Source organism: Patiria miniata, unplaced genomic scaffold (assembly GCF_015706575.1).
Source record: "Patiria miniata isolate m_02_andy unplaced genomic scaffold, ASM1570657v1 HiC_scaffold_23, whole genome shotgun sequence".
In the NCBI taxonomy this organism is placed as follows: Eukaryota; Metazoa; Echinodermata; class Asteroidea; order Valvatida; family Asterinidae; genus Patiria; species Patiria miniata.
Window position 1 is genome coordinate 3429723 of NW_024037062.1, and position 15101 is coordinate 3444823.

General features: G+C 40.9%; 1 protein-coding gene across 1 annotated transcript in view; it reads left to right on the top strand.

The window, feature by feature from the left end:
- The window catches only part of LOC119731394 (EGF-like repeat and discoidin I-like domain-containing protein 3), a 52298-nt gene that overhangs the window by 21650 nt on the left and 15547 nt on the right, over positions 1-15101 (top strand). Inside the window, exon 3 of the mRNA XM_038204565.1 lies at positions 6183-6461. Coding sequence (XP_038060493.1) covers positions 6183-6461 — 279 coding nt within the window. The remainder of the gene's footprint in view (positions 1-6182; positions 6462-15101) is intronic.

A 15101-nucleotide genomic window follows, 5' to 3' on the forward strand; every position in this document is an offset into this window, starting at 1 on the left:
GGATGCATTATTCATAACTACTAGAATCCAATGCTCCCATTGGCTAAGACGCCCCCAAAAGTCTTATATAAAGCGCGCAGAAATGGCAGTTTTGGTCATTGTTGTACTGGGCTCTCAACAGTAGGTTCTTGAGCTGAGCTCCCGCACGTAGATGATGCGTTAGATTGTTGATCTGGGCTCTGACCCCGACAGAGTCCCTGACATGTACACGTAGATTATCGAGCTGTCCGCTCACTGGCCATAGACCCTACGTCTGTACACAGATAATCATGTACGCCGTAACTTTACATTGTATATAGTGCGCCCTCTATTGACCTGAGATGTAAATAATCCCGAATAAAGTACTAGAGTGTGTGTGAAGATATTTGTATCTGACTCTTTATTTGATAATGTCTCTCACCCTAGAGAGACGTTACCAGTATCAAAAGATGTTCCCTGAATTTTGCTCGCAACAAAACCGGTTCTTCCTTGCTATTTTCTAGCTAGCCAGAAAACCACTTCTTTTTAAGAAAACACAAGTCTGATAAAAACTTTAATGCATGGTGGCGGCCAAACTGCATTCCATTTAACTTAAAATGTAGTGGCGACATGTATGATTGTGCCCCTTTCTTTTTAAACACAAAGTATAGTCGGACTCCCTATTATCGCCAGCATCCCTATTATCGCGGCATGGGAAATTTCTCTTGTTACAGTGTCAAAAACTCCTTCATAAAGTGGCGATTTTTATCCAGTTCACCAGTCATCAAGGATTTTCTACCGAGTTGTATAAAAAGACGATTAAAAAATGTTGTGTCTTTCGGGACTTTTAACGATTTTAATAAATATTAACGTTTCCAAAACTTGCAAAATTTCCCTCACCGTGTCTGCTAAAAAGGTACCGTTTATATTTTAACATAAATCTTTAATTGCGCCTGTCCATGAAAGTTCCATTGTCTGGTTCCCATTCTTCAGCTGCATATGTAAAATGAGGTCGAACGACGATATTTGCAGCACCGCGAAATTGTAACAACTTTTACTGGATCAAAATTAGCACCGCGCGTAGCGACAATAAAACGGCACACCGTGTAAAGTGAGTGGCGCCCTCAATCGCCGATCAGTAGACTTGCCTCGGGGATTTGTGTTCTCTTTCGGGGGAAGGCAGAGGTCTTAAGAAATCATCCTGCAGACATTTTGTCTTTAATCAACTTGAACGTTACAGGGAAAATATCGGACTTTATTCAGGGAGTGTTGTTTTGTTGTCAAACATAAACTATGAACAAAAAGTTGGGATCATTATAAAACCACTTCCCGCATACCGCGATAATAGGGAGTCCACCTCCGTTCGCACACGCTGCGCATGTCTATTTTCACAGGCATCGTCACCGGAATAAACCTCACCACCCGTCAGATTTTTTTATATTAATTTAAAAAGGAAGAGTTATACTACTACATAAGACAGGACAATTCTGGAGGGTTAGTGGGCAATCTCTATCCCGAACGAGAAACGTGATAAGTACCGCGATAATACGGCGTTCCATCCTACATGAAGAATGAAGGCGCCACCTATTGCCAAGAAAGATACAGTCACGCAACGGACGAACGGCACGACGCAACAGGCGACGGCACGACGCGACGGGCGACGGCACGACCGACCGGCGACGGCACGACGCGACGGCGACGGCGACGGGCGACGGCGCGACGGCGACGGGCAATGTGTGCGTCGCCTCTTCAAGCAGTCTACTTAGAAGCGCCGAGGTAATAGGCGACGGCACGACGCGACGGGCGACGGCACGACGCGACGGACGACGGCACGACGCGACGCGTACGATGGCACGACGCCGACGTGTGAAGGTGCGTCGCTTCCTCATGCAGTGTACGTGCTTAGAAACGGTAATTTAAGAGGCGACGGCACGACGCGACGGGCGACGCAGCACGACGCGACGCCACGCGAGCGACGGACGACGCGACGACGCGACGGTACGACGCGACGGCACGACGTGAAAGCACGACGCGACGCAGATTTGGCGTCTATAGAACACCATAACAACGTGTTGCATCACGTCGTCCCTCGCGACTTGTATCGTGTTGCATACCATCGCACTGTGCCCTCGTCAAGGTGGTTCCCATCCAAATGAGGGCGCACACGACGGCGCCCTCTTCCATGTTGCTACTTCGCATGAAATGTCTTGAAGCAATCCAAGAAACGCATGGTGATGGGGCTCGACACTACCTGGTTAAACTTCGTCTATCCCCGTCACCAGACCCCTTACCTTTTTCCAGAGGGGAAATCATGTAACAAGTAAAAATAGGGGACAAAAAACGGAGCACTTTGTGCCAACCATTGCTTGATGCGTTTAGTGCACCTTTTAAAAAAAGTCTAAAAACTCCCAGGACTTCAATGTTAGTTTATGTGCCTACATGGCAATCACCCCCGGCCCCCTCGCCTTCCCCTTGGAGATTGATCTGTTGACACCACTTTCTCTGCAAATCCTGACTTGAAATCGCCGCCATTGGTGCGTATCACAGACGAATTACACCGAGGGTTATGCGTACACTGTGCTTTGCGCTTCAGCGAACTATACAACTGAAATACAATGAATAACTTAAGTCTAATTTATTATGCCTAATTGACCATAAAAATATTATGTTGGGCGAAAGACAAGGCAGAAAGCTAGCAATTTAATGGTTGTGCTTCGTTGTTGTATTTTTTCGGAGTTACTGAATTATAAATGAACAAAGCTCATTTTATGATTCAATTTACGAATGAAAAATTACCAGAAAGGTAATGACAACGAACCGTTCAATGATACAATAACAAATTGTTGTGATCAAGGCCCACTTTTTCGATTTTTATGTAAGATGTTTGTCTTATTTTCGAAAAGGGATGCCTTTCTAGGATCCTTCATACACCAAAAGGCATTTAGCAAATGTTTGTCTTCATATTCATTAAGAAACGATTGTCTTACCCCCTTTTCAGTACTTCACTGTCTCATGCCGATTGAATATTGTTACTTACTTCTCAAATATTACTGCTTCCTGGACTTTCGAGTCTAACTTTAATATCTGGGCACGAAAGCCTTGTCTTTACGTTCAATTAGTTAATTTTACACACAAAGTCTCAGTTACTCTCTTGTTAACCCGATTCTACCGGTCTTGAAGTTTGCATTCAGGTCACAATCATTATAAAATAATACATGATGGTGGAAAATATTGCTAAACAAAGTATTTCGAATAACCTCAGTAAAGCACTTTGGTATTTCGATAAAGAAGTCTAGTCTAGATCAAAGATCAGTCGGGATAAAATAACCCATGTGATGTTGAGGCCGGTTTAAAGCCGGTTCATACTCGTCACGAAAAGCGAACGCGATAGCGAATTTGTGACGTCAGGGCAATTTAAAAGCACATTTGAACTCCGGCTAATTCGTAGCGAATGCTTCGTGACGTCAAATTTGCATCGCATGAAGTATGAACCGGACCACGAATGCAAATGCGAAATTGGAGTCATGAAACGTTCGCGGCAAAATTCGCCGGAGTTCAAATAGGCTCACCTTTTGCGAAATCGCAGCGCGAACGTTTGCCATGACCAATTTGCGTTTGCATTCGCTTTGAGTATGAACCGGCCTGAGACAGAAGTGACGTCATGATGACGTCATAGGTATCAAATTACAAGCGAGTTTAGTTTAAATATGACAAGATTTAATAATTCATAACTCATGAACAAATGAACAATCATGTTCGTACTGTTATATTATAGACCATACCTTGATGAACATTATTTTCTGATTTTCGAAGATAAAGTTGCTTGACGGAAGGAGCGACATTTAGGGAAGGAAAGGTAACATAAGAACTGAAGCTTGTTAAAGGGTACAACATTTGCAAACATGAAATAAAACTACCAAGTTTGCGAAATACCTTAATAGGATGTTGGTAAAGAGTCTAAAGCATCCTGTAAATTATGGCACCTGATATTCTGTCATTTTCAAGAAAAGTGGTATTTTTGTATCAATTCACGCTGATCGCGATCAGCGTTGGAAACACTGGCTTTTTTCAAATATGGCCCCAATTGACCATGCACTTGTTGCAATCGATTACAAACCTATGAACGGGTACGAGCCAGCTAGAGGTTCCCTGACATTACAATTCCCCAATGTATGTAAAACGCTCTGTTTCTTCTTATTGGAGTCAGGGAACCAGACTACAGGAAAATGACGTTTTTCTTGTTTTTATAGCCTCGACCAAAACCTCCAAAAGTCAGTGTAACTATATTTGCTTTATATTTCCAACCCCCAATTCCATCCATTTCTGAAAATTACAGCAAAAGCAAATGATGTATATTCCCTTTAAGTTTGTTAATATAGTCTTGACAAAACGATTTTAAGACCCAGAAATGTTCAATCTATGATGCCTTAAACCACCCCCCCCCCATTATATTAACCTGGTGACGCCGGTGTCCCCTCCTCATCTTGACTAGAAATCGCCATTGTGGGGTGCGTTTCAGACGGGTACATCAAGGGTTACGCGTACTCTGTGCTGAAAACAGTACAGGGAGTATTAGCCGCTTTGGACTTGTGTCTGCTGGCTTCACGCATCAGTGAAACTATACAATAGTAATGATAGCAGGGAGCAGGCAGTTAATCGTTGGCCTCCTTTTGTGCATTTCCTCGGAATTGCTGCGTTATATAATGAAAGCAGCTTGCATTTACGCGACTCGCGCGAGCCTGGTGCCACCAGAGAAAATGGCTGTTGTCGGATTAGTCTATATAATAGAATACATAGAGCTATATTGAATTACTACAGTGGTATAACTCGCTGTACAAAGTGAAGCCTGCTGGGCGGATCCACGTTTGTGCACAAACAAATGGAAAACTCGAAATGTAGTACAGCTTTAGTACGGCTTGAAAAACGATCCCTTTACAACATGGCTAAATAGCGTCACTTTCGGGCCCAATTGCATCCACAATGCTCAGAATTGGAAGTCCCAAGTCCAGGCCACAGGTGCATTGCCATATCTCTTCAATTCCCCAATTCCATGGCTCTCAGATCTAGATCTAGATCTCTCTAGATCTAATATAAAATATTTTGAGGGTACAACTTTTATTCGTGAGCTCGGCGGACGGATATTTGGCCTATTTACTGGTGTGCAATCATAGGCTGTGTAGAATTACAAAGTGAAGCCTGCTGGGCAACCTCGTTTCCATGGGTACGATCTTGCTGCGCCATGTTGTTTACCATCATGCCTTGCGCGATCTTAACCACTGGAATTGTCTCATTTAAATGTGTCAAAAATTGGCACATTTAAACTAGGACTGCAGTCGATGTATCTAACGCGCGACGCCATGTTTAAAATGTTCAAAGTTGTTTTTTGAAGAATCAATCCTTTCCAACACAATTTTTTCGACGTTGCGTTATTTAGCAAGGATTTATATTAAATGCACGTACCTCTTTCGTCCCTTTACAACCGGGCGAAAAACGAGGCTACCGTAATCCATATCGTACAGGCATCGCAAGAAAAAAATGTTCGTACGCATGTTTGTACGTGACTTGACGTGCATAGCGCGCGAGCGCCCTATCCGGTTCGTTACATAGATATTCTATATCTTAGAGAGCGAAACGCTTGTTCATCTATTTTGTAGGTGTGAGATTTCATCTATGTTTTGGACCCGGGTTAATGATTGGTTTGAGAGGACTCTTAATTTAAACATACACTTAGACGATGAGGCTATACTTTTCGGCATAAGTTAAAAAAAATATCGTGGATTGCTCTCAACCTGATCCTTATTTTGTGTCGTTTTCACATTTATAAGATGAAGATGAACGATAGCAGATCATCCCTTGCACTATTGAATCTTGATTTAAAACGTTATTTTAGTTTGGAAAAGTACATCTCGATTACAAATGGATCTACTGCAAAATGTCATACAAAATGAGACTCCTTTGAAGTACTGTGTCAAAACTAACTCTGTATTCCAAATGTATTATAGGTCAAGATATTTTGCGGCATTGCTTTGGTTTCTTAAGTAGTTTCTGTGTAGCTTAGAAGTTGCTTTGAGGTTGAATAACACATTTCTTCCAGGGGAAAACAATAAATAAATTAAAAAAACGAGCGTCACATGACATTGGATTTCGCTCTGTCATGATCGTCGATGAACCAACTCCAAACAATATCCATTGTTACGGTTACCGTGGAAACTATGTGACGACAGCAAGCGATATCCCAAACATTAGGCTCATCGTGCCAGGGAGTGGTGCTCTGCCCGTTTTGATCGCAGATATCAAAGTGAAGACCTGCTGGCTGGTCATGAAAAACCCGCGTAAAATGTGGGTCTTCAGTTGGACTCTGTGGCTTTTTAGTTCCTTCTTTATTCTACCTGTGCGAGGGAACACGTGTAGTGCCATGGTCCAGGCTGCACCCGGTGATGATCTGACCGCACTTCGTAACAAGGCTTTCGCGTCTTTCAGAGCCCAGTGCCGTGGTAAACGAGGTAAGTAATTCTACTCCAAAATTAATATTTTAAAAGTGCAACTATAGCAAGATGTCTTACAGGGAAATCTCAGAAATGTGGTGGTTGTGCCAAAGTACTAACTTGAGTTTTTTTATTGCAATCATTTCATTGCAAAACCAGATTTCTAAAATGATCTGTTTGCTGACGTTTTGCGATCCGTATGCAAATTAGGAGGCCACGTAACTATAGTGTTAGTCTCTATATCAGAATTAAAGTCGAGCTTCATCTTATCAAATACACATTTAAAGGACCGTGCAATGGAGTTTTTCCCATGATTCGAACTTCTTAAAATGCAATAACTTTTGTATTCAGGCTTTTCCGCCAACTTTGCAGATTGGCTTTCCCGCCGTCAACTGAAAAGCAATTGTTTTTCTTCCAATTTTTTTTTGGTTTTTGCTTTTGTGCATAGTTGCAGAAAAGTCTTCGTCTATAATTATGCGTCAAGGAGGGCGCTGTAAGATCACCCGGCTTAACATCGTATAGGGGTGCACCCAATCTAATAAATGTCCAATAGACAACAGTGTAAATGCCCATACTTCAAAATTCTTTTAAAAATACTCAAAACTCTCACATGTTTTCACGCTGCACAGAAAAATGATGATGAACATGTCAAATTTCATTTTATTTTTAATTTTTGTTGGGTTGACCGATGACTTTTCGAGACAATCTCATCCAAAGAAGCCGACCCCTAAAATTAGTGATATTTCCCAAAGTGAAAAAGTAGCCATCTCGAAAAGGGATCCCTCCACAACATGGCTAAAAAAAGTCCGGGCCAGAGGTGTATTGCCATATCTCTTCAATCTCCCCATTCCATGGCTCTCAGAACTCTCTAATATGGACGAATTTGAGTGTATAACTTGTATTCATGAGCTCGGCGGACGGATATTTGGCCTATTTACTGGAGTGCACCCATAGGCCTACTTAAAGAAAACCGAATCCGGCATAATATCCACTAGACATTTTTCTACGCATTTTCAGCTAATGCATTGCGTAGCGACATGAACGCGGCTCTGCTTTTTCACAGTACATTGCGCCGATAACCATCTTTTCACGTTACGTTCTGTGATTTTTATCACAGTTTTTTTTTAAGCAAACATGTCATATTATTATTTTAAACGTCACTAACATTGTAATGAGTGTGGTACGGGGCCTGTAACTTCACAATTGCTAGTTTTTTAAAGCTATTTTAATATACCCACCTTTTCAGATGAGTATACAAGACCATGCTTATTAACTTCTTGATCTTCATAATATGTCTGGGTCTAGTGTGCTTTATGCACTATCATACTATGTCTGGGTCTATTGTGTACTTCGTGCAATATCTTATTCCTGGTGGCTGTGTCATCTTTTAAGGTCAATTTTATCAATTTTATCAATCGATCTTACTTTATTATAGTGTAGCAATTTTTTCATTATGTTTTGTCATTTTGGCTGGTGCATTACTTTTGCCTTTGTCTTTTTTATATAAAAAAATGCTCTTTTAAAACGTACTTCATTAGTGTGTCAAATTAGATTGTGTCAAATTAGGTTTTAAGATACAAAATCATTAATCCAGGTCACTTTTTTTTGAACTAACCCAGTATAATTCAAGTTCACACAGTTATATTTGGTCCTTCATGAAAATGCATAGACAGATACGCATCTTTCACACCTTTCAATTGTCAGACTTTTTTATTTGACAATCTCATTCCTGCAGCCGATTTCATGTCACCTTATGCGATGACAAAGAACACTCGGGCCACCATTTATAGTGTACGTTGCGCAACATTTCAGTCACGAGAATTTTAAGAAAGTTTCTCAGTGCGTAAGTCTGTGGATTGCTCAACAAATTATGGCATGACGCATTTATTTGAGGCTGCTTTTACATTGTACTTGTGACAGAATTGTAAGGTCAGGGGCGGATCCAGCGGGGGGGGGGGGGAGTTGAGGGCGCACGCCCCCTTTCCTTCAGATAAAACATTAAGATGTTCTCCCCACGTACAAACGTGGTTCAAGGTTCAAGGTTTATTTATTTCCACAGCATCAAATCTATAAATGACATAAAATAATTGCATAGCAGAAAAGAATTACAAATAATACAACACAACTGATATTTTAGAGACACTGCAGAGGGGCCCATTAAGAAGCAGAGCTTTTAAGCATGGGCCCCAGACGGGCATGCTCATTGAGCCCAAACCAAGGGAAAGGAAGTAACTTACAATAAACACTATTAAATGGTCAGTCAAACGAGGTAGGGCTCAATGAGCATGCTGTATTTAAAGTAATTACATAGAAAAGCAACATACCTAAACACAATACACATTCAGACGTAAACAACAGACAAACAAACAATACAATACAGATCATTTTAACTAGTCAGGTCAGCAATGAGCAATAAAATAATGGATATTCTACAATCTACATGTAACAACATATATCTACTAGCATGAATTAATAATAAGTTTGAATTAAGATTGATTTAAATAGGCGTTTAAAAGTGGAAAGATTGGTAGAAGCTTGAAGTTGTGTAGAGAACGAATTCCACAGCTTGGGTCCCTTGTATTTAACAGTATTTTGAGAAAGAGAGGTACGACTAAATGGAATATAAAAATTAGAAGCTTGGCGAGTCCAATGAGAATGAATTTCACTTCTGGCTAAAAATACTATTAATGGAAGATGGTAAAGTATTGCGAGAAGATTGATACATTAAAGACCCAAGCTGAACGTTATACATATCATTAAGTTTTAAAATTCTATGTTTTATAAAAAGGGGATATGTGTGTTCATAGAAGTCGGCAAAATTAATTACACGCAAGGCTCTTTTCTGTTATAGAAGTAGTCTTGTAGCAGAACTACTACCGCAAGCAAGTAAACCATAGTTAAGATGAGAGACAATTAGGGTGTTATAAAGAGATTCCAAAACATTTACAGGTAAAAGATGCTTGATTTTGTTAATACACCTACGTTTCTTGCAATGATTTTACATAAATGATCAACATGATTTTCCATGTTAGCCCTGGGTCAATAAACAAACCAAAACATTTACAACAATCAGTTTTGATAATTACAGAATCATCAATCATAATATTACAGGCTAGTTCACTGACAAAGTTACTGAACAACATGAAGCTAGTTTTGGAAATATTAAGGATAATTTATTAAGTCTGAACCAACTCGAAACAGATATAAGTTCGGTGTTAATTAACAGTGTCAGTGAGGTAATTGAGGTTGCCATGGGAAAAGAATAAACTAGAGTCATCAGCAAACAATATAAAAGAGAGCAAGTTAGAAGACTTTGTAAAATCATTACTATATATTATAAAAAGCAAAGGTCCTAAAATTGAGCCTTGGGGTACTCCGTGTGTAAGAAAACTAGAGTTTGAGTTTAAGCCATTTATAGACAAATATTGGGTTATGCGTGCGTATCGGCCCGATACGCTGGAATTACATATGGCACTATAATCGTAAAAAAAAAAATAGTTCATCTTGACATGCTAAATCTTGACGAAAAAGCCTAAACTATTGACGCATTTGTGATCAAAATGCACCAAAGCCATGCCACTGTTCGCGTATACGATGTTCCGTGCGGCATAGCATGGCAGTGCAGTGCAGTGCCATCGCCATTCACTGGTAGGACTGGAACCAGTGACTAGACCTACATAACGTGACAGGACGAACTTGGACCGTAGAAAATACCAAATATTTAATAAACATCGATGGAGAAAGAGAATTTATTCCAATTAATTCCCAGAACGTGATCTTTCTTTTCTGTGTATGTATTTTCCATTAAAATATATTTATAAGGAGATTGTTCCGCTCATACGTACTTGATACACCGTTAGCGTGTTTCTGAAAAAAAGTTCGGCCACAGCACGTGGGTTCGTTGCCGAGTCCGCTGCAAATACACAGTGCAGGTATGCACACTGATAGTGTGCCGTGTGCGCGAGGCGATATACGGCCACTGCTGGCTGGCGGCTGACGGTGACTAACGTTGAGCATAGTGGCGTGGAGGACTTCAGTTCCCATTATTTTTAAGAATCATCCACCTTAAATATATGTTTTTCATATTAGGTGAGGCAAGTTTTTATCACTTTTGATGGACAGTCTCGATTACTTTTGTGGCGCGAATGAACTTTATTAAGGCACAAATTATGCATGATTCCTTGGTATGCTGCATTATTTCAATCAGCACAAAATATTTTTTTGACGAAATAAAAATAAATTCCGACCTAACGACCCTAATTTTTGGAAAGTCATGTAATAGGAAGCAGAATTTTGTTTTTTTTGCTTAATTTGTTTTAATCTGAAACTTACTTTTCATCCGAACTTTTCCAGTTCAGAAAATTGTTATGTTTGTGAAATGTTTATTATATTTTTATTTAAAAAAAAATGTTATCTATCTCCTCTGAATTTTGAGGAAAAATCTACCTCAAAGATCCCAAGATTTGCTCTAAAATGTACCAAAGAGCTTCTAAAGTTCACAATTTTGGGACCATAAGTCGGCCCCGAACCCCACGCCGTGGCTTCGCACGTTGGTGTATCACGACAAAACTTCCCCTACAGGTTTAAAAAAATCACGCCCTTCCACCTTTCGGAAGATCCTGGATCCGCCCCTGAAGTTACCTCACATAGATAGTCAGCTAAAACTATTTCCAAATGGTGGGTAGAGGTGATTCATTGATTGTTTCACGAATGAACAAATCATATGCAAACATCCGTCGTATATTATGCAGATATTAGGCCTATATTCCTCCAAGATGTTTAATTTTTTTACAACGTTGCGCAGCTAGGCCAAGTAGGGCTGGAACCGTTGCCAGAACATGAGCAAGTCTTTGCAGATGACCAAATCGACTGAAAGAGAAAAAATTCTTGAAAATAAATAATCAGTGCTATGGTCGAGTCCACCCCATCCGAGTCCGAGTCCTTGGTATCCTAGTCCGAGTCTGAGTCCGAGTCCTTGTCTCCGAGTCCGAGTCCTTTTGTGAATCTCAAATACACATCATCGTGGATGAGAACTAGGACAAAGTTGATTGTTTGACCCCTTTTATTACAAAGCAAAGGTTAAAGGTAATGTGTAGTATACATTTTAACCAAATTCATAAATGATTTCGCCCTCAATATTTTTAAGTGAACTTCAGGATTTAAAAGGCTTTTCAAGTGTAAAAAACTTAAAATATTGAAATCCCAAATTCCGATCCTCTTTAAAAAAGATGTTGCTGGAAAAAATGTCACTGCTTGTACTCAGAATGCATTGCAAGGTCACAAGTATGAAAATTATGTTCTGGCTTAACTAAGATTTAAACTAAAACATGTTCATTACATCTTTGACACATAAGCATTTTAACATGCGGGAAGATAAGCTGGCACGATGGGGACGCATTATTATACCCCCATGACTGAAAATGCACTCCACTGGTGCACTTGATGGGGTATACAAGTAAAATATTTCACAGAATTGTAACGCCTACCACAATGGTTTAAAATTTTGGGAGGAAAGAAAAGGTCCCCCCCCGCAACTGGATCTATCCCATCATTTGCGAAGTTCATCAGGCTTATACCAGGATTTCTGTACACGCTGCAGATGACGGATGAAGTTGGAGGTAGTTCCATGAACACTTATTTCAGAAATCGTGGCTTTGCAAAAGTTACAGTTTGCAGAATGTCTCTTCTTGCCCGTTTTGTGGCCCGAATACTTCTTGTGATTGGTAAATCCATACTTGATCACTCGCGAAAGCACTGATTTGATAATATCATGTCGGCGCATATTATCATACCACATATTATGTGGTATGGAGTGGTAAGTCAGCTTCCTCGGCAGTCGACAAGAAGTTGAACACGTGTTGCCAACGATCTGCGGGATGATCGGATGGACTGCTCAGTATGTGCGCGTGCGTGCTGCGTAGGCACTGCGTGCGCCCAAACCTCGAACTTTTGCTAATTGACACATCGTTTTGCAAAGGATTTTCATTTAAATTCTAGCGCACGCAATATTTTAGCAGATAAATGCATGAGAATGTTCGCAGGGTTTACACATTGAAAAAGTGCTGTACAATATAGAAATTTAACATTTAATCATGTCATGCAAGCCACCAGGCCAGTGAATGTGCCAGTTATTAGGCACAGTCTCATTAGTCTGGTTCTATGGCGTCGTTAAGCCCCTGTCACACTTTTGCATATCCCAATACCTTATGAGTTCCTTATCAAAATTTTTCAATACGCAGCCGTACGATCAAAAACGTCGAATTTTTTTGATTACTTTGACATGTGCGACGCAAATCTAGCGAACAAGTAACGAATTCAGCGCATCCACTGCGTATGAGATGCGTATGAGTTGCGTATGCAGTGCGCAAGTTCGCCATCTGTGCGTTTCTCATAAGTTACGAATAAGTACAACGCGCTGCCCACTCGCAGGGCGAGCGGTACTAATTCGGGCAATACGTCGGCATTCGATATGAGTTCGTTCAGCGTGCGTTGTATCTGCGCTGCAAGTACGCTGTGTATACGTCCAATATAGGAGGTCAGCGTATTACCGCGTATGAACGGCTTATCCCCCTTGAACACATAGCGTAATCGTACCGCGCTCGACCGATGCGGGACCGATGTGCTGCGTATTTATAACTAAGGGCCCTGTCACACTTCTGCGTATCCTAATTCCTTATGAGTTGCGCATTGACTTTTTTTCATACGCAGTCGTACGCACAATACGCACCTCATATGCATCTCTATCGTTTTGTGTAGGTTTTATGTACGCAGGTATACGCATGGTACGGCCAAGTACGCTGGATAGTTTTTGGCATGCACAAAACTACGCTGCGTACGCTGTTACGCAGGTCATAAGTTATCAATACGCAGCGCATCGGTCCCGCGTCGGTCGAGCGCAGTACGAGTACGCTATGTGTTTGTGAGGGATAAGCCGCTCATGCGCGGCAATACGCTGACCTCCTATATTGGACGTATACATAGCGACGTATTGCACGAATTAGTATCGCTTGTCTTGCGAGCGGGCAGCGCATTGTACTTATTCGTAACTTATGAGAAACGCACAGATGGCGAACTTGCGCACTGCATACGCAACTCATACGCATCTCATACGCAGTGGATGCGTTGAATTCGTTACTTGTTCGCTAGATGTGCGTCGCACATATGTCAAAGTAATCAAAAAATTTCGACGTTTTTGATAGTACGGCTGCGTATTGAAAATTGTTGATAAGGAACTCATAAGGAATTGGGATACGCAAAAGTGTGACAGGGGCTTTATGACCTGCGTAACAGCGTACGCAGCGTAGTTTTGTGCATGCCCAAAACTATCCAGCGTATTGAGCCGTACCATGCGTATGCCTGCGTACATACAACTTACACAAAACGATAGAGATGCATATGAGGTGCGTATTGTGCGTACGACTGCGTATGAAAAAAATGTCAATGCGCAACTCATAAGGAATTAGGATACGCAGAAGTGTGACAGGGCCCACGTATGTTTCAGCCGCTCATTTAGTTTGCGCGCATGCGCACTCAAAATATGAAATATGATAATCAGCAAACATGGATGCCTGCGGTCGCAGTTTGACCCACTGAAGTATCGGTCAACATCACGCTTGAAGAACTTTGATTAATTTTTCTTTCCACGTGGACAGGAATTTAAGGCAATCAAAGTCACTTTTGCAAACCTTAGCGCAAAAAAACAGAGAGTATTTGATGCATTTTTTTTGTTTTTCCGTGTCGTGTAGTACGAAAATATTGGGTCACAAATTCAAAACAGGCGACAGTTTAGGGGATAATTTTTCAGTTTTGCCGAGTAATTGTAAACTTGTCTTCACTGAAAAATGGTAAAAGATGCCATGGAAAGTGCGATGTTTAAATATCATTTAAGTCGGAAACCGTTTCAATGAGAAAAGTAAGGTCTCACGTTATACGTTTTTTCGTTGAATGCAACGTTAGTGTGCACGTACCTGTACACAGACCCTGCGGGAATCTGGCCCGTAAACATGGCTAGCCACGCGCCGCGCGCGGCGCTCCGTTTGTAATCTTTCGACGCGTTGGCAAATAAATGTATACATTTAACTGAAACGATTTACAACTGACTGGTTCCCGCCCCTGAAATGCAAGTACGATCACAGAGGGCACTGGGACCAGTGTATTTGTGCACGAAGCTTTCAAAATGGGTTTACTCGAAAAATGACGATTTTTATAAGCTACAGGTTTCCTTCTTACATCAAATCACCTGTAAAATGATAATAATGTATCATCCTTTCCGATGGTACTACGGCTGATCTAAGGTAAACCCGGAAAATTGTCAAAATGTGTAAACCAAAGTCAAAAGCGAAAGATTTTTTTCCTTTTCATTTTTGTACGTTTTTTGTCCATAATTATTGTTTTTTTTTATATTTTAAAAGGTTTTTAGCGCCGTTACCACACTGTAGAGACAATTTATATCTTTGTTCACTTGGTCTACTGATAATTTTTGGTTTGAATCATCTTTTAAGTACGTTTGAGAAGGATACATTTTAAGACATGAAAACCAGACAATCGTTCAGTGCGTCGTCTGTTACCGCTCTTTGCAAGCCGACGACGCGGAGGAAACCATTGCGCATGCGTGAGAAGACGAACTAAATGCACGCACGGTCTATGGGGCTGAAACAT